This window comes from Anarhichas minor, unplaced genomic scaffold (genome assembly GCF_050575085.1).
Source record: "Anarhichas minor isolate MPS153535 unplaced genomic scaffold, ASM5057508v1 ptg000007l, whole genome shotgun sequence".
Classification (NCBI taxonomy): domain Eukaryota; kingdom Metazoa; phylum Chordata; class Actinopteri; order Perciformes; family Anarhichadidae; genus Anarhichas; species Anarhichas minor.
The window spans coordinates 10,017,436-10,038,453 of NW_027466453.1; the positions used below are offsets into that span (position 1 = coordinate 10,017,436).

The following is a 21,018-nucleotide window of genomic DNA, read 5'->3' on the forward strand; positions in this document are numbered from 1 at the left end:
GGTTTGCACACTTAATGTCCCACTGTTCACTGTAAAATGGCTAGTCAATACACTGACTTCCTCTTTAACTGTGTCACTATACCATGTACACCCATAGGCCTATATTCTTCTTTCCACAAACTAATTGCATTCATGGATGAAATGCGTTATTCAGTCTGTGACCTCTTATGGTGGGTCTCCCAACACTGCTTGCAAAGACTGAGAATCCAAAGGCTACAAACAACACAGGACTACTGTTTCTACTAATAGAATCAGGCAGAGTTACAGCTCTGGCAAATAAGCACGCTGAGCTGGGGATCCTTTGAGGAAGACGTGATATGTTCCAGTTAATATGAAACCTAATGACGATGGAGATTGAGAAATCATACCAAGGGTTCCCCTATTCTCAAATCAAGGAGCGGTTGCAGCTACAGAACCAGAGCTGCTCCTGCATAGATCACATCTTGTGAGGATTAGCAGGCATGACTTAATCTCTCACCCTGTCTAACATGGTTGTTGCTGCAATTGAGAGCGGATGAAAGATACGAAATTGTCTTAGGCTATACGCATGACCCAGAAGTGTAAATTTAAGCAATGGCTGATATCTGTGGACTGTGCTTTTTTAGATTTCCATAAAGACAGCAGGTCCAGATTTGTTGCACTGGTACATTGTCTGCATTAAATAACTGAGTGAGAGAAACATATCACTTTAAGTGACTCCCACCCACCCCACCAAACCTGCTTGTTTATGTACGTGTGTGAGAGAGAGAGAGAGAGAGAGAGAGAGAGAGAGCTTGTGGATTGCTGCAGATCAGGGAAACTTACATTTTATGGTCTTCCTGACATGACCAGTTTCAGACAATCCAGCTGAGCTCTGTCCCTCTCTGCTCTCTCTTATAACTCCATTACAAAGACTAAATTAAGTTTCCAGCCACTGCTCTGCTACTGTGGGCACGTCTCCATCCACTTACAAAAAAGAATCAAGTCTAGGTTGTATTTTTTATACAGCACATCACCATTTAGATCCATGTAGATACATGTGATTCGAAAATAATTGTTGTTGTTGTTAAGATATTTGCAATTTCTTGTCATGGCCAACAGGGGGCACTGCACTCTAACTGATTGGTATAAAGAATTGAATATTTAATATTTCTATGATATTAGTGCCTGTTTACTCTGACCAACAAGTAAACATGTTTTATAATATCCTAATCTATATTCCCTCCCCCCCCTCAAATTACCCAGAACTTTGATACAGTCATTGGCCCAAGTTGTCCCCATGAACCTCACCTGGAAAATATAAAAGTTATTAGATAACCAGAGATGTTGTGGCGCACAATAAAAGGCAAAAAATAACCTTCAAGCAATGGTCATCAATACTCAAACAACCATCCATACACAGGTAAAGTACACTTTATATATATTTTTACAAGTTTTCATTATTGTCTTTCCTTTCAAATGAGTGTATTTCAAGCCCAAATGTCAACATTTCGGTTTTGGATAGTTAGGTGTACACCTCTCTGCACATTAAAGGTTAGTACACAAAGTGTATACGTGTTATACCTTTACAACGGGGAGAATTAAACATTAAGCAGCCATTATATCATCATATTATACTAACTTGTACTTGAACCCTCTTATGTAGTGGTGGACGAAGAACTAGTTAACTTAAGCCTAACTAAAAAAGAAATACCATAGTGCAGAAATACTTTTAGAAGTCCTGCATTCAAAATTTCAAGTAAAAGTACAAAGGTATTAGCATAAAAATATAATTGAAGTAAAAGTACCCATTATGCAGAAGAAAAGAGGATTGATGGGGTTTAGGTTGTATTACTGATTCATATACTTCGTATACTTTAAGTATACCTGCAGCAGGTATAGGTGGAGCTTGTTGAATTACTTTATATGAACTAAAGGGAGGCTTGTGAATGTACCCCCAACGATCAATAACGTATCTTAACCTATAATAATAAACCATGATGCATTTGTTGATTATGTTTTGTGCTAATCATCCAAATTTGCAAAGCAATTAGCAGCTAAAGTAATAAAAAAAACAATAATGAAGTAAAACGTAGAATATTTTCCTCTGAAATGTAGTGGAATAGAAGTATAAAGTAAAAGAAAATTGAAATACACCAAAAGAACAAGCCTACCTCAAAATTGTACTAAGTAGGCCTACGTTACTTGAGTGCATGTAGGCTACTCGTGTTCACGAACTTGACCATCCGCGGTTCGTGCAGTTCTTTGGGGTTTGTTGGGGCAGCAGGAGGAGGTGGGAGTGCGTAAAGTGTGCGCCTTGTTTGGAGTCATATTACGCACATGGGGAGCAGCGTCGGGGAGGGACTCTACACATGTGGAAAACGAGTAACTGTTGCGCTTAGCTGTCTCTCTCCTTGTGGGGGCCTTTCTTGAACGGCACACATTTGCGTAGGAAGACACCTGCACGCTCCCGGACTTATCCCTGAGTTAACGGGCAAGCCTCGGGTCTTAAAGTTGCAGCCTGCGGTTATTTTCGCCGGAGTTGCAATAATGTTGGGCAGCGGTAAGTCAGCGGCCACCAGTCCCAGAGAGCAGAAGAGGAAAGGGGCAGAGAAGGCGACGGACCCCATCAGGAGGCTCGGTAAGGAAACATCCAAAGTGTTGAAGCTGCTTTCTGTTGCCGCAAAGTTACAACAAGGACTTAAATATGTGGATGTCAGAGTTCAGTGTTTTTCCTACCGTGGTATCACCTCTGCGACATTCCTGGTGTGTACTTATCTGAGTGTGAGTGATTATAACGAATGAATGATAACTAAATAATGTATTCATATATTTTAGTAGCAATTTGGCGTGATATCTGTTGTATTTTAGTAGTGACAAATAGGTTTTTATCATGGTATTTACTATGTGTTGAGTTATCAATGCCATTGCTGTATTACTTATTTAAGTACTAGTGTTGCATCCTTTTTAAATATATGATACGATTTTCCTTGCAAGCTACTGATTACTTGTGAGGATTATTTGTCTTAACTTAAACATTAGGACTGTATATTTACTGTGCTTGTGACCTAGTTGCCCCCCAAGTTAAAACAATCAAGTAATATAGTGGGTTTCATTCGAGAAAACAGTTTATGACATATGAATAACAGCTTTTGTTTTTTTTGCTGTTAACCAGCGGATAATGACACATCAACCCGAGCAGTGTGGGTGTAGTTCAAGTGATCATGTGTTTATGAGGAGCTGAACTCCCTCACTAGCCCACTGATGTGATTCAGGCTCCTCACCAGACCCCAGCCTACCATCTCTCAGCCCAACACTGATTGGCTGCTGTTCCCTTCACTTAAGTACTCTCAGCTCATGGTGACACCTTGCCCCAAAATACACCCCAAAGACACCTGCTGAGCAGCGACAGAGCACCTGTCAGAATCTCTGAAAAGAAACTGGAAGTCTGGGCCACGGTTTTGACCTATTTATACTGCTACAAATGTAAACTGGGCTTGAGGCCAACAATGTAGAATTCATGTATTTTTTCACGGTCTTTGGGAGATTTACAATATCCAGTTAACAGCATGACATCAATAATTAAGTTGTTTATAAACTATAACGAGAACTGTATACGGGACATTTTAAATACGAGCAATACAATGACTGTACCCATGATTTCACAATAAAATACAGCACGCAGTATTTCGCCACCACAAAGTTTAAAAAAAACAACAACAAGGAATCACTCTTTAAAATCAAGAACAACTTCACGCTGCTGCTGATGAACTATTTGTGTCCTTGTTACATTACATTTGTTTTTTCAGACAACTAAAATCCTGCTCCAAACGTTTAAACCCACAACACTGAACCCCTTATTTTTCATGCTTTCACAGCAGTGTGTGTGCAGGGATCCCGACCGTGGCATTGACACGGCAGACTATGTTGAAACTCTGACACTATGCAGACACTTGTTGAAGCATTACTGATGTTTGAGTTGTGAAACTGTATCTGAAAATGTAATGCACGACTGTCGATTCTATATTTGAGCGTCCCGCTAATACTGAATAATGAAGCCAGAGAGGTCACCCGTCCCTGACCCCTTACCCCCATGTGTCATCACAAATCAGTCAGTTGGCCTTCAACCCAACATGTCTTAGTTGCATTTTAATCCTTACTTCAGATGGAAAACAACCCACATACTGTACCTTTGTCATTTCCAAGAGTGGAACTTTGTGTCATGTGGTGTCACAGGAGTAGTCTTACTTTATTGTTCAAAGATTTCTCGCTGACTGTAAGCCTTTTCCGACAGCTAAAGTTTCATGTGAATCTGAGGTTTGTTAGTTTTGAGATCATCTATGTTCGAATCAGACCAATGTACACATGGATGAATATATTCACTGCCACAGACGTCCCCTGTGGGGGTTTGTGGATTTAGTTTCAGAGAGAGAGAGTCTGAGGTTGTTGTCTGTGTTGTCAACTCTGGAGCTCTGCGGCGCAGTGATGGTGAAACACAGCAATTAGTTTATTGTGAGAACAAACAGACACAAACAAAACTTTATCGGTTTAGGCTTGCAAAACACCACAAATTCACATGAAACCAGATCCAGAATGCTACATTTTCAAACAATACTAATAATAGAGAAACCCAAATTGATGTGTTAGTGGCTTTTCCTAATTTTATGTAAACCGATTAGAAAAGTTATTCTGAACAACATAGACCAACATAGTAGGGAAATACTAATTCAATCTTCTATCTTGTCTTTTTCAGGCTTTTAAGTCTTTTTAGCAAACACACACGTAGAAAATCCAATTTTTCTTTACACCAGAATATTTAAATCATCATGATACGAACAATCCAAAAGAAAAGAGACTCACACAACAATTACTTCCTTGTTTATGGACTCCTCAATGTGTGTTCATATCCTGCTCATTAATAAGTAAATTCATGAATTCATTATGAAAGACAAAGAGAATGCTAAAACTGAGTGCTGCTCATTTTCAGCTGAATACAAAGAGGCTGCCTCTTTGTATTCAGTATTTTGCTTTCATGCTCAACAGTGTGCCGTCCCCAAAAAAAAAAACATTGGCAGTAATTCTTCATTTCAAAATAACACTCAGTTTGTTTCATGGGAATATGTTCTCAGATCAGCCGCTGAGTGTCACAACTCCAAAGTACAATCATTTTATTGTTAAGCTTTCCTCAGATCACCTTTTAACTCTGGTTATCATCATTTTCGTGAAAGGCTGGACCCGTCTTTTGGGGACAGCTGTGAGACAGAATTAAGAAACTCTAATTGACCCTTCTCCCGTATCATGTCAACAACACTCTAACTTTTCTATCTCTATGCAAGTGTAGACTCCTTGCTAGCTGACTCTCGTGACAGTTGTTATGCTGAGAGAAACGTGAACCGTGTCCCAGGAGGATCTGGTATGTGGGTGAAGAGGACTCATGCAGACACGATCTAATACTGACCAGCTGATATGGTTATTTTCTTTCTGATCCTCCTCTCAGTTTGAAGGCGCTCCCGCTGCTCACAGTGTGGACACACGTACCCTCGGAGAAATTATCCTTATGGGACTGACTGATTTTAATATTTATTTTTTTCTCACAGCTGATCCAGCAGCGTTTTATTTGATTTTTTAGCCAGTTGTTCTCACATAGCGCTGTTTTACAAGTTTTTAGCTCTCTGGTGGTTTGTCGGTCAGCTGGTCCACCACTTTGGTCCAGACTGAAATACTATTAGCAACCTTTGGATGAGACATTCATGACTGACTGGACTGACTTTTCCTCGAGCTCCGACAGCAGGTCTTCACTTATCCTGTGAATCTTCTCAACATCTGTCAGAACAGATTGCCACCAATTTTTGTACAGACGTTCGTGGTTCCCAGACGATGAATCCCTTTGACTTTTCCTCTGGTGCCGAGGTTCACATTAATGCTTTTAGGTAAAATGTTTCAACAACTATTTTATAGATGTTCGATGACATGAAATTTGGTGCAGACATTTATGTCCTTCACAGGATGAATTATAATCACTTTGGGGATACCTTAGCTTTACATATACAGTAGTGTCATCATTATAGTGAAAATTCAATCCAGTGCTGCTGTTGACCAGAATTCCTGCAAAACTAATCAGCCTTAGCCGTACTTTGTGTTTCTGGCAAACAAATGCTGGCATGACACATGCATATGCTAAACTAAGATGGTAAAGATGGTGACCAATAGACCTGGGAAACATCGGCATATTAACATTGTCACTGTGAGCATTGTCCCCAAAACAGGGCTGTGCAAAGTCACAGAGATGCTAGTGTGGCTAACATTTCCTCTCGCACCCTTGTCAGGTCAAAATCTTTCTTATCACCAAATACCTTTAAAACTAATGTCATTCCCATCAACCTCAGCTGTACTCTGTCATTTGTTTAGTGCTACTTAGTAAATGCCTGCTATTTTTGCGCCTAAATTGGGATGTTTAACGTGATAAACATGTGCTTAACATCAGTATGTTGGCATTGCCAGTTAGAGCATGTTAGCATGCTGGTGCTAGCATTTAGCTCAAAGCACTGCTGGACTTGGTTGGCAGCTAGCATGGTTGTAGACTCTTTTAACTCTCTTTCCACTCCCACATTGCTAATTCAGCTGCTTTTATAATATCTGTGATGTGTTGAAATGCTTGCAACAAAATACATCAGCATGGTTGCTAGCCAGTCGGCATGCAGAGCTTTGACCATCTGATGAAGGGGATGTCAACCAGATTTTCTGCAGGAGACAGTGAAAACAAAAACACGATTCAGTTCTAAGAATCATGCCCAACCCTCCGGTTACACCCTTAAATAAAGAGATTTTCAGGAGCGTATAAAGTGTGAATGTGCCTCTGTTTAAACAAGCTGTGGATTGGCCAACCCTTTCAGGCTTGTCCTCACTTGCTCTGTTAGATATTAAAATGAAGCAGATAGGAAAACAAGAATGTGGATTTGGCTGGAGAAGCAACAATAAGATGAAGCTGCGGGTTGAGACTTAGGCAGTTAAGGTTGTTTGGGCAGTTTAGCGTGGTCAGTGACCTGCACATTAATCTGGTCCATGTAGGCTACTCCGCCTGTGGGAATGCCTTGCATGTGGTAACAGCTTGGAAAAACATGGTTGTTATGGATGGAGGGGTCGAAGGGGGATTTCTTTGTGTTCGACCCTGATGGGGAGAGATCCACGGCTGCACTCACAGTTTGTAGTCGGGGGGAGGGAGCTGAGAGCAGTTTCTGTTGTGCTGTAGCTTCAGGGGCCCTCTGAGGAGGTTTGTTAGCCAACTGGCACCGACAGTATGAAGACTGTGATTTAAAGGAAAGTTAAAGGAACTTTGCCAACTGTGTCTTGACAAATCTTTGTAGGTGAGCAGAAGAGACAAAATCCTGAAGAATAATTCAACCAGAGTGAGAGTTTGCTTAGACTTTTCCTTTGAAACGTCCTGAAAGAGAAAGATGCTCTGTGAGAGGCCCCATTCATCCCTGCAAAAGAAGCAATGAGGCATAGCTGAATGTGCTTTATTAACACTTAACTTACTATGACAAAATCATGCAACTACAGCTTAAGTAATCACATTTTACCGCTAAAAGCTTTTGACAAATTTTACACCTCTTAAGCAAAATGTTAATTTGCAAACCGTCCCACCAGTTTTAAGCATTTGCATATAGTTTCATACAACTTTACAAAATAAATAATTGTCGAAATATTCATAAAAATCAGTACATTTTACATAACTTTACATTTGACTTGTCCACGCCACAGTGTTGGATTGCACCCTGAGTCGTCTGTGGGTCTGTCATGTTTGAACTAGTGTGTAAACACTCCTCGCTTGTCCTTTCACCTTCAACCCTGCCGTCCAAAATCATCCTTAGTTTTAGATTAGAGCTGCAGCTGGCAATTTAATTCATTCTCGAATATTTTGCAGGTTGTTTTGTATGATTAACCATCTAAATGTTTGGTCTATATAATGTCAGAGAAAAGTCAAAAATTCTCGTCACTACTCAGAGGCCAATGGGCTTCTATGTTCATTGACTAATAGATGAATTGACTAATCATGTCAGCTCTACTTTAGTCCTTATTTAATTAAGATGTAAACAAAACCAGCTCATGGAAAAGTGGCCTTGTACTTGTAAATTCAAATTAATTGTATATTGTGCAAGTGTTTGCTTTTTTTGATTGATCATAAAATGTTTCTGTTTTTTTAACAAGTTATAGGAAATGTACCAAATAGGCAGCAGTAGCCTACATGCAGTAGATACTTGTTTTCCTTTCTGTGTCTCACTGATACCACATGACTGGGCGTTAACTTACTGTCGACTCTCAACTTTAACCTGTGTTGCGTGTCCACCATGCCTCCTGCTTTGATCTTTTATGTTATCCTATAACTTGCCCTGATCCTTTCAGTGCTGACAACAACTAATGATAATACCTCTGTTCTGAGGCTCTGCATTTCTTTTAGCTTCTTGATTCAATTTCCATGTGATGGTAATACCTAGGGAGAACTACTATGAATGGTACAGCCAGGCAAATACTGTCTGTTGGCCTGCTACTGTCCCAAGAGAGATATAAATCTACAAATTATCATGGCTGATTCACATCTCAGCATTCGATTTCTCTCAGCTTCATTCTTTAAGTACGTTTTTCATTTTCACAAAGTCTAGGCTCTAAGAACATGCACAGAGAAACATTGCTTTGTTGAAACAAGTCACTTTTTAACACAATCCACGGCAGCTTCACTCAGCACACTGAAACCTTTTGCACAGGTTTGTATATGAAACACAGCCTTGGGTTTAGGGTATAAGCAGCATTGTTGTGACTGTACATGTGAGGTCGGTTTGACAAATACAGTCAACAAGGGTTTTTTGGGGGGGGGGGGGGGGTGTTGTAGGAGAGTTGGTCATTTTAAAAAGCAACATTCACGACCAAGAAACGTCACTCTCTGACCCTTGATGTAGTTAAACTACTTTGGTTTATGACCAAATACCTGCAACACTATCAGCCTCAGCTGCACTGTTTGCTAATCAGCCTATGTTAGCATGCTTAAGCTAAACTAAGCTGACGTACATGGTAAACATTAATCCTGTTTAACATCAGCATGCTTGCATTGTCATTGTGAGCATGATAGCATTTAGCACAAAGCAACACTGTGACTAATCCTTACAGAGGTGCGAGCATAGCCTTGTCAACCTTACAGACGGAGACAAAAGATTAGGATTTACCTACAAACTTCCCCAGAGAAATGATGACGTTACGTTTAGAAATGTTTTTAGAAACCTTATGTCCTTTTGTATGTCGACACAATAAAATGGCTCAAACCCAAGACAAACTGCCCTTGCTGATGACACAATGTCAAACTGAATCAAAGTTTGTTTTTACAGTAAACTTCCTGTTTGTTTCGTGTTTGTGTGCTCCAGGGCTGCTGGACAATGAGGACGTACGCGTGATGATGCAGGGCTGCAACATGGTGAAAGTTCGCTCTTCGAGGTGGCAGAAGAGCCGGAACCTGCGGCTGCTGGATGACGGACTCACTGTGTGGTGTGAATCCACCAAGAGCTCCCGCAAAGCCAAAGCCCAGCAGACATGTGAGTATATCTGAAACGTATAGCTTGAAGAACAGGGAGAGTGGGATGGAGAGCACAGTTAATTTGTGCGTGTGTGTGTGAGAGTGTGTGTGTGAGAGTGTGTGTGGTCTGGCTTGAGCAGACTAGGAGGGAGGGTGAAGGTGAAAAAGAGGCAAAGGACCAAGAGTTAGTTATAAGAAGTGAGGCGGGTTAAGGAGGAGAAGTTTAGCTGTGAAAGCAAAAGTGCTCATGAATAGAAATTGGTTTTAAAAGAGGAAGCTTGAGCGATATCAGATTAGAGGAAAAGGGCTTTGACTGAAAGGAAACCTATCCACAGGGGTGCTATGTAGAGAAAGATCAGCAGGCCTTCCACCAGCCCAGTACAGACTGGGATGTGAGTCAGGGCGCCAGCTTATTGTTCAGGGTTGTTGAGCTGTTTTATCTTGGCTTGATCTCATACTTTGCTTTATCATAGGGCTGTTTGTTTCCATTGCAAGTGAGGAAACTAATCATGGGCTTTGCAATCTGGCTAAACAATAATCATGTGTAGTTTATGTACCGATTCATAAACCTGGACTCGTGAATAGTCAGGTCCAGACTGCTGGCTTTAATGTTACCGGTGAGAAGGTGAATCATAATTCACCGAATGTGAACTCTGGTGGTCATCCTGTATGATTCGGCTACTCTAATTATGGGAAGGTAATATTTGATTGCAAATGCGTTGGTTTGGTTTTTTAAGCATTCGCGATTTAAATAAATTCCATATTCTTCATTTATATACATTTATATCATCTAGCAAATAATGCATTGGGACTAAATTGGCTATTGTACTTTCCATAATAATGTCAGTATACCAAAAACCACATAAATTGCTGCACTAAACCAATAATCTATAACTTCCTTGATAGTGATGATTCCACATGGAGTACACACTCACTGGTAGTGACAGAAATCTAAAAATGTTTTCAGTAAAACTATCTGCATGGCTCGATAAGAATAAGCGAATTTGAGATTAATTTATGTTTGTGTGGACTGACTTTGCAAAGAAAAAGCAGAAACAATGCAAAACTGTAGTAATACAACTATAAATGACACAGATACTCTCAGTGAGGAATGTAATATTCACACATTATTTTAAATTTTAGTTCTCAAATCCCCCATTTTTAAAAAACTACCATTCATGTCTTATCTGCAATGGCACACTGTGTCAAGTTACACCAGTGGCTTACATGAACGCAAATGCTTGAAAGAGTCATTAAACAGGGAGACGGAGACGTCACACCTGATTGGGACATTAATCATAAAAAAACCCAATATAAATGCGGAGAAGATAATGGCTTTTAGAGAGCAACATTAGCTTATATAACCTCAGCAGAGGCATTTCACCCTCGTATTGACACAGAAAAGGCATTCAAACAAAAGAGATTAGACTCTGTAGAGAATGACAGGGCACTTATGTTATCTCAAGTCTTCTTTACATAGCACTTTTTTTTGGAGCTAAATCTACTCTTGGAATGAAAATTGACTGCAAGCTGGGTGATAAATCTCTCTCACCCTCTTTTTATTTTCTTCCTTGTGTCGCTGGACGTTTTAGCTCCCCCACCTTCCACCTGTTTGTGCCCTTCTTCCTGATGTTGAAGAGCAGTTTAATGCTAGCCCCAAGCTAGCCTTACAGCGAGGGAGGGTGGTTGGGTTGTCAGGTTTGGTTTAGTGAAGGCCGTCTTGATTGTAGCTCCAGAAATAGACACAGAGTGGTCGAGTTGCCGCATGTATCACTGCTTACAATGATGTCAACAAATGGTGTGAGGACAGCCGGGCCTCTTCAGACAGATAGCGATAATTCCGCACTGGCAGGCTGCTGGGCAGCATATCTGTTTGTTTTTTCAAGCGCGTGTTTGTGTGAATCCAGGATGGAGGATTGGCTTGGTTCCTCTTTTCCGAGCTCAAGGCGGTTCTCCAGGTCCAGTGTGATCTGGCGCCGTGCAGTTCAGCGCTGCCTCTGATGCTCTTAAGCACTTGGCATTGAACACTTCGCACTTCTGCTGTCCCTTTGTAAACCACACACACACACACACACACACACACACATGCACACACACCCACATTCTTGTCCCTTTTACCACGTCTCTGGGATAACCACAAAAGAGGAATGTGGAGTAATTTTGAAGAGGTGGAATACAGAGGCTTTATGACCTTAAGCAACAGAATGAGGCTATTGTCAGGCAATAGCCTCATTCTCAGTTGAGTTTACTACCCAACTGAGGGATCACTACACAGCAGGCATCCCAGTGCAGAAATAGACAAGATACTGTGCTGAATAAAGTTGTTGTATTAGGATCAACTAGAAGCCAGTGTTTGTGTGTTTGGCTGTCTTCTCTGGGCAAAAAGTATTTCTCAGACTCACCAGAAAATATGAAATCAGATCACATGAAGTTGTAGAAATCAGTTTTTTTGCTTTGCTAGAATAATTCATGTAAGTCCACCATTATGGTCCAGACTGAAGTAAGAAATCTCTGGTAATCCCCTGACTCTTCATTGGGCGCCATCATCAGGTACATTTAATGTTTACAATACCTGGGTTTAGATCTGTAACTAACAATTACTTCACTGTTGATCATTTAGTCTATGAAGCATCAACAGCAGTGAAAAATACTCACAACATCCCAGAGCCCAAAGTGATGTCCTTAAATAGCTTGTCCAAAACCAAAATAATATTTTAACTATTGTCATACATACATGATGAAAACAAGCAGCAAATCCTTATATTTTAGAAGCTTGAACCAGCAAATATTAGCTATTTTTGCTTGAAAAATGCGTGAAACGATTAATCAATAAAAATAATTACCAACAGATTTTTTTATCTACCTTTGCTTTATTACTAAACCTGCAATACCTGCAGAATTAATGACATTCACAGCAGCCTCCGTCTTACTTTGTGTTTAGAGCTAATTAGCAGAAGTCACATGCTCGACTTAGATGCCATTATGAGCATGTTAGCATGCTGATGTTAGCATTTAGCCAACACAACCTCACAACATGGCTGTAGACTTTTTTTTAATACCCCATAAATCAACCCTCCAAATGATCATTTACAGCCACCATGTTGAGATAATAACTAGTATAAAACCCATTAAGGTGCATGTTTTATTTTTACAATCCTGTTGCTATGGCACTCTGCTTTGTGGGACTTATGAATCCCTAAAAGGAAATGACATGTGACCTTTAGCTGCTTCACTCCTTGTGGCAGAGCTGTGTTTACTCAACAACACAAGAACCTATTTTCTCTTTCCCTCTCCTCCTCCAGTCGCAGTGACAGAAGTGGAGTGCGTGCGCGAAGGCTGCCAGTCCGAGGCGCTGAGGCGGCTGAGCGGGTCGGTGCCGGAGAGCAAGTGCTTCACAGTGGTCTTCAGAGGCGCCAGGAAAAGCCTGGACCTGCTGTGCCCCTGTGAGGATGATGCTCAGCGCTGGGTGCGAGGGCTCCGCACTTTAAAGGAGCACGTGGCCGACATGACTCAGAAGCAAAAACTGGACCAATATCCTGCCCAATTTCTAATATGCCAGAATAAATACACTGTAGCTGAGGCAGCATTGCTATGGCGACTGACTCTGCTGTCACATGTGCCGTACCACATCCACAGCATAGCTAAAGTCAGCAGTAAGAACTAGGAAAACATGTCATGTCTAAATATAGTCTGACTATTACTGTTAGTTACAGCCCCTCATAGCCAGCGGATAATATGACTGTATCAGGTAGAGTAAACCATTAAGATCATCGCCTTGCTTCTCTGTTGATCTATTTTTAGTTATTTTTGTTATATATATATATATCATATAAATCACCAGGGCATTTATCTTGTGATCTCGTCTATTATGTTTCATAATGCAGCCTGAGTGATGTTTATCTTGAACGTGTATGCGTGGGCTTTCTGTGTTACAGTTTCCATATGCAGGTGACAAACTATAATTAACCTTATGTTGCCATCAACTCCTTAATGCAGTTACATTAGACTTCATTTATTTGATAGACACTTTTGTCCTGCAGGATTTATCTTGATAGATCCTGAGGCGACAGCTAAATTGAACTTTGTGCTCACAAGTTAAACAGTCAACAAAAGATGCATTATGCCTTTCAGGATATGCTCAGTTGCCAGTTTATTAGGTACACATAGCTAAAACCAAAGCAGTTTAATACAACAGCTCTGCAATAGAACCCACCTTCGTGAAGGTTACAATTGTGCTTACTTAACTTTATGATCATTTCTGAGGCTGCAGTTGGTGTTGCTGTTCAATTGTATGGCATCAGACGGTTTCTATTATTTTGTCCACCCACATATATATCAAGGAGGAACGCTGAATAACAGAAACTTGTAAGTTGAAGTGTATCCGTGCACATTATGAACCCAAAGCCTGGGTTCATAAGGTTTTATTCCTTAACCCTCTGCACTTGGATCCGAAGCTACCTGAGGCGAGCGGATCAGAACCAGGACGGCAAGATGAGCTACGACGAGGTCAAACGGCTGCTCCAGATGATCAACATTGACCTGAGCGAGCAGTATGCCCGCTGTTTATTCAAGGTCAGGATCATCCTGTGTATCTTCATTTGTTAGCACCTATAAATGATCCTCTTTTTGTTGTAATTTATGTGAGCTGAACACTGAATGGATTGATTGTAAGGAAAGAGAGAATGACTGCTCAAAGATATAGAGTTGGTGATATTTTGTCAGTTTACTGTGACACCCTGGAGTCTAGAGTCTGTCTTCAATTACCAAGCCAGCGGCAAGCCAACCACCAACCCCCGTCCACGTCTTTATCCCCTCCCTCTTGTCTTCCCCTCAACAAAGCAAGACCCAGCTTTTTCTTTATTGTGGGGCATTACCGCCTGCTATGTCCCCCAGCTCTCCATTATAGCTGAATTGTTGGTTTTTATGCTCTGTCCCGATGCAATTTCCAATACCGAACATCCCCAAGTACCCGTATTTTTATTGTAAGTACACACAGCTGGGTTGATTTCTTATGGAGATGCTTTCATCCCAGGGACTTTGAAGCATTCTCAAAATAAAAGCATACTGTGTTTGCCATGTGTCTCTGTGTGTGTCCGATTTGTGTCCTTTTTTAACTCCTCCTTATCCCCTCGCATCCCAGAGGTGTGACAGATCCTGTGATGGTCGTCTAGATCATATCGAGATCGAGGAGTTCTGCAGGGAGCTTCTGCGACGGCCCGAGCTGGACGCAGTCTTCAGACACTATTCAAGTAATGGTTGTGTGCTCGCCACTGCTGAGCTGCGGGACTTCCTGGGAGACCAAGGAGAAGATGCCTCGTTGAATCATGCTCAGAGCCTCACGCTCACCTACGAGCTCAATGACTGGGGTAGGTCCTAAAAGCAATCATTAAAGGCTTTAAAGAAAGAGCACACAACGATTTCATATAAACACTGTGAATGTCCCATTGGATAAAAGGACAAAAGTGATTCTGCTTATACCTGTGAAGACGTTTGCTATTCTAAACACTGAGACAAAAAACTGCTGTGCAATAACGTGATGTGCTTTTATGTTTCCAGCAGTTAAATTGGTTTATTTTAAGGAAGAACTAAGTAGTTTGCACGAGCGATATCTGCAATGAAAAGTAACAAAATGCCACCCACAACAACTCAAACTATTAACAGAATATCCAAGGAAAAATGTGTCAGAGAGCTGAGTTTTTATTTATTAGCACAAGTTCAAATCAAGCAAATGAGAGTAAGTTATGTTCACTGAGAGACAAAATGGCCTAAAATGGTTTATGCATAAATAAATGATAGCAAACAATATTGTTGACTTGAGCAATGTTGTGATTTGTTTCTCATGAATTTGATTTGTATTTGTAAGTAGAAGAACAAATCATTTTTTCTCTTAAAGGTTACATCATCTCGCTTTAAGTAAAACATAATTTGAACTGAATGAGTGAGACGTTTGGTAAGCTGAAGACCAGACGATGAATGATTTCAACAATATTTAGACTGTTTAGCTTAATCCGTGTGAGAGAATAAAGCTGATTAGTGTAAACATTCTCTTGTCCTTGCTTTTCTTCCTTGTGCCAGGCTCCTAATGCATGTTGTTTAAACCCTTTAGTTAAACTCTCAGCAGTTTTTTCTGATAAAGTTGCTAAAAGACTCTTTAAACACTTTGCCATTTATTGCAGCTCAGAAGAACCACTTCATGACCCAGAATGGTTTCACCATGTACATGCTGTCCCGGGAGAACGATGTGGTTAATCCTGACCATGCCAGAGTCTACCAGGACATGAGCCGCCCTCTGGCCCACTACTTCATCTCCTCGTCGCACAACACTTACCTTACCAAGGACCAAGTCACCGGCGCCAGCAGCACTGAGCCGTACATCAGGTACTCCGACAGAGACTCAAAAAAACGTCATCAGCACATATTTCAGCATGATCAAAACCTATTGAGGTGTTCTTAATTTGAACGCTGAAGTACGTGTCTTTCACTGACAGGGCTCTGAATCAGGGCTGTCGCTGCGTGGAGCTGGACTGCTGGGATGGAGATAAAGGTGAACCTGTCATCTACCATGGCCACACTCTCACCTCCAAAGTGCCTTTCAAGGAGGTCATTGAAACCATCGTCCAGTACGCCTTTAAGGTCAGAGGAACTTGATTGGCTGGTGTAAATCCTCAGCTATGACAGTATGCTCGCTGCTCCTCAATACTGCTAATGAAATAAGTGAGTTGTCAGTCAGTCAGGCCCACTGCGCTTCTTGTGGTTGCGTACTTGGCTATGTGGCAACCCTGCAGTATTTTGGTTTTGACATACAGTACTATTGCATTGCAGCGTTAGGTCCTGCATAGCTATCATGCGATCTGATTGCATTTCAATGGCACAGCATATGTGTTTTGTCTGTGTTTCTCCCCGCAGGCGTCACCATATCCTCTAATCCTGTCCCTGGAGAACCACTGTTCTGTGGAGCAGCAGGCCGTCATGGCCACGCACCTCCGCACCATCCTGGGCAGCAAACTGCTCACCAAGCCGCTCAGTGACCAGCCGCCGAAGGATCTGCCTTCTCCTGAGGTACAACACACACCGACACGCAGCTAGATCCTTCCTCAAAGACATCTGGCTGTCTGGTTTTCTAACGCAGTCATTTGTTCCAATGACCTTCGTTGCAGGAGCTGAAGGGGTGTATTCTGGTGAAAGGGAAGAAGCTGATTCCTCACTTGGGCCAGCTGGGCAAGGGCGGCAGCTGTGCCAGCTTCTCCTCAAGCTCTGAAGATGAACCAGCAAGCGGCAATAAGAACACCCCCAAGAAGGATCCTGCAAAGGTCAGTTCAGCAAGACTTGTCGTTAAGCCTGAGAAGCTGTTAAAGTGAACTTTAAGATAATCGCATAACATTTTATTTTATGTTTGTATTTGCCCTTCTCAGGTCTGTTCTAAACTGAGCCCAGAGCTATCAGAGCTGGTGGTGTACTGCAGAAGTGTCCCCTTCCGTGGCTTTGAAAATGTGTCTGAAAAACCTTCAAATGAAATGTCCTCCTTCTCTGAAAGTGATGCCCTCAGGCTCATCAAAGACTCGGGTACAACAATGGAAATAATTGCATCTTGACATTACATAGAGAAAAGTCAAAATGATTTTCTGACGTCGCTTTACTGCAGCTGATTCTACATAAAATATAATCAGCCTCCAGTGTATCATGGCATACTGGATTTCTTCTTTTCATTCGCAGGAAAGCTTTTTGTGAGACACAACAGCAGGCAGCTGAGCCGGATCTACCCCTCCGGCCAGCGCCTCCAATCATCCAACTATGATCCTCAGGAAATGTGGAACGGTGGCTGCCAGATGGGTTAGTACTCCAGACTAGAAGCTTGGATGCTGTTCTGATGGCAGCACATTAAGGCAATTCATTTGAAACACATTATGTGGTCAGTAAGTGCCAAAGAAATGTTATCCTGACTGATTTCTGCAAATTGCTGCTACATCATAAGACACGATGTCACCGGCTTTTACTGACTGACAACATTCACCGGTGCTTTATTGATTTCCGTCGGTGTGATCAGGCTTGCCGTGTCACTGACTCCACTCTCTGTGCTGTTCAGTGGCTCTGAACTACCAGACCTCCGGGGAGCAGATGGACCTGAACCAGGGTCGCTTCCTCCCCAATGGTCGCTGTGGGTATGTTCTTAAACCGGTCTTCCAGTGCAGCCCAACTTCCGACTTTAACCCAGAGATCACAGGTGGAGGCCCCGGTCACATCCCCACCCAGCTGACTATACGAGTGAGTGGTAACCTAGTGAGTAACAGTGTTGCAGTAATTCGATTTTTGACATACTGGAATCCAGTTTTCACATACTTTGTTCATTTAGATCAGAACTGTATGTTTGCACTTTATTTATCTACTATTGTGTTTTTGCGCCTCTATAGTGTAGTTTTAATGTTGTTGTTTCTGACTACTACTACCACTGTTTGCAAGAGGTATTCCACCTCTGTAGCTGTTCCAGGGATTTCTTCCTTTTTTCCCATTGAAAGTATTTTTTCATGTTTTCTCTGAAATGAGGTTCTAAAGATAGAGGGAGTTGTATGCTGCCCAGATTGTGAGGCCCATTGCGGCATAATTGTGATTTTGGGTTATACCAATACAATTAATTTGACTTGACTCAGAATTGGATATGAAAATTGACAAATTACATTTTGCTTTTCAGATAATATCTGCGCAGCAGCTGCCAAAAATCAACACGGAGAAGGCCAGCTCCATTGTGGACCCACAAGTGTGGGTTGAAATTCATGGGGTGGCTATTGATAATGCAAGAAACAAAACCCACCGCATTGACAACAATGGTAACGCTGAGACATCATAAATCAATTAAAGTGTCAATGTTATTGTCTGTATACTGTAAATGTTTTAAGCAGAGAACTAGTACTGTATTTTTAGGCAAATCTATTGCTATGAAATAATGTTACTGTATGCTGTGGTGCTGTTTTTGATGATGTAAATGCAGGAGGCCACAGATGACAGCATTAAGCTGCACAGATCTTTTGTAGGAGCCTTTCCTGTCCATGACCATGATTAGTTTGTTTGAGAGGTACATTACCCCGGATGATGTATTTATGGCTCTTGTGCGCCCTCTACAGGCTTCAACCCACGATGGGACTGCACTCTGAGCTTCCAGCTGCAGGTCCCTGAACTGGCTCTGGTGCGGTTTGTCGTGGAGGACCATGATCACACTGCCAAAAATGACTTCGTGGGGCAGTTCACTTTACCTTTCATAAGCCTACGAACAGGTGCTCATAAAGATCTACTGTGCATATTATAGACTAGTCATCACTGTGGCGTGTTTGTGATGTGTGTGTGTGTGATATCTTTCTTCTCAGGTTATCGACATGTTCATTTATTGAAGGCAGATGGTTCCAGTCTGTCCCCCGCCACCCTCTTCATCCATGTTAAAGTGACCCGCAAAGGAGTTCCCGTCAAAACTGTGTCCGAGCGTATGGCCATTGCCAAAGGCAAGGCATGACGTGCATCTGAACTAGATGGAAAGCTGCATTTTCTGTCAACAAAGGGCTTTGGAAAAGGAGCTCTGAATGTGAGCAGAGACAGACTGCTGTTGTTGCTGCCAGCTGATCTCCCAGTCCAGACCTCAAGTGGTCCAATTTACACTAAGCCACTTCCCACTACAGGAGGAGAGATGTTGTTTTTCAGAGATGAGGAAGCGCGCTAGCTCTTAGCAAATGAATTGCCTCAGGATAATGAATCCATGATACACTGTGGGAGAGTCTGGTCTTGTCAGTGCTGAGTGCTCTGGAAACAGGGCACAGAGGATTGTGGTTCATGAAAAACACCAATATGGGACACGTTACAAAATTAATTTTAGTGTTGTTTACTCTCATGTGTACGTGGCTAGCCAATAATCTGTTGGACTGAAGATGAGTTAATTCATCCTTTTATATTTTAGTATTTTAACATTTTTACACTTCAGTATTTGACTTAAACTTAAAGAATGAGGATATTTTAACAAGAAACAACATTTACTTAACTGATACTGTCTCATTCAGTAAGTGTTATAAGTGGGAATCCAAGCATGTGATTGAAATGAAAAATATTACTGTTTTATTAATTATTGTTTCAACACTAATCGTGATGCAATACAGATTTAATAGTATTTCAGAGATTGTCATAGGTTGTTTTATGCATGAAGGATGAACAAATGATGCAATTGTTTATTCATTTAGTCTTACTTTATACTTCAGATACTTGGCACTTTAAATTTTATGACAATATATTTCTACAACTTAAAAATGAACTTGAAATATAAACAGTATTAACTTTAACTTAACATTATTACAAATGTCACTTGTTGTATTTGCTCCAGCATCATTTCACACGTGTTAAAATAAGTGTTTATATGTTAGCGATATTTGCTTGAAGCCTCCTTTGCCTCTTTTCTAATAACATCCCTGCATAATTATTTGTGTAGCCAATTATCATCCCGACAATCATATCTCAAAATTGTGGTTAAACACTAATTGCAACAATCTTACACAACCACCGATTACTTTAGGCTACAGTGAATCATTTAATGCTCTTATAAGGAGCTTCTCTGATAATAAGATGGCGCAGTAATGAAAGGTGCTGCACATGGATTACTGTAATAACAGCATATATGATTCGGATGGATTTCAACATGGAACAAATGGTGCAGTATGACTTTGCAGTGTTAAAGTGTAAAGCCTCTGTTGTGTGAATGGCAGTTGGTATTATGTCTGCAAGAGAAAATACTGTTTTCATAAAAGCACTAATAACACATTGCTGTGTTTTGTTGTCGTGTTTGCATACGCTATCAAGAGAGAGACAGAGTCTGTGTGTGTGTGTGTGTGTAGAGGGGCGGGTGTTGCAGGATAGAGAATATATATGAATATCTCCACATCACATTTGGTTTTCATATAATTATTGTATCTGAGCAGCTAAACTCCTTGCAAGCTGATAATCTGCAGGAGATCCAGAGGGCCAGTGAACTGCACGCAGGCCAATGCCATGACACTTCATAACGTGGGAATTGTTTTGAGTCAATCAAAATATACTGTCCTGTAGTAAATTCTTATGAGCACACCATATCTACAGGTGCAAATGGTCTCTCTAAAAAATGTTTCAAGAATTTATTTAGCCTTTAAAAAATAATAAACTTTATATTTGTGAGCAGTTATGTCCTTAGCTGGAACCATATGTGGCTGATTGTCACAGAGAGGTTAGGAAGTCAGCAAGTACTGCAAAAGGCACAAACACATTGTTGTTTTCTTTTCATGGGTCTTGTTGAAAAGAAAAATTAAGAATAATGCCAATTTTATCCTTGAATGCGTACAACATATACAAAATTGCAAAAACAATTATTTACCATTCACACACTTTAGTTCCAACTTACAACTACTTTATAAAGGGCGTCTTATTGGAAAGTAGTACCACTGCTGTTATCACTTTATATATAGCCTACTATGTTTAGTGGTTGAATGTAACAAAGT

At 41.1% G+C, this 21,018-nt stretch overlaps 1 protein-coding gene across 1 annotated transcript; it reads left to right on the forward strand.

Annotated features, from left to right (window-relative positions):
• The first annotated feature begins 1,946 nt into the window (after window positions 1-1,946).
• Window positions 1,947-20,308, forward strand: plcd3a (phospholipase C, delta 3a). Its single transcript, XM_076085730.1, has 15 exons — window positions 1,947-2,599; window positions 9,372-9,539; window positions 12,823-13,051; window positions 13,963-14,092; window positions 14,661-14,886; window positions 15,697-15,898; window positions 16,009-16,153; window positions 16,427-16,579; window positions 16,678-16,830; window positions 16,933-17,083; window positions 17,234-17,350; window positions 17,604-17,782; window positions 18,207-18,342; window positions 18,637-18,786; window positions 18,877-20,308. Exons 1-15 carry the CDS (start codon window positions 2,509-2,511, stop codon window positions 19,017-19,019), a joined length of 2,373 nt encoding a protein of 790 aa, XP_075941845.1. The 5' UTR covers window positions 1,947-2,508; the 3' UTR covers window positions 19,020-20,308.
• The last annotated feature ends 710 nt before the right edge of the window (window positions 20,309-21,018 follow it).

Coding starts and splice junctions, on each gene's coding strand:
- plcd3a (XM_076085730.1), top strand. CDS start 2,509: ATGTTGGGCAGCGGTAAGTCAGCGGCCACCAGTCCCAGAGAGCAGAAG. Junction 14,093..14,660: donor ATGCCCGCTGTTTATTCAAG/GTCAGGATCATC, acceptor CTCGCATCCCAG/AGGTGTGACAGATCCTGTGA. Junction 18,787..18,876: donor TTTCATAAGCCTACGAACAG/GTGCTCATAAAG, acceptor CTTTCTTCTCAG/GTTATCGACATGTTCATTTA.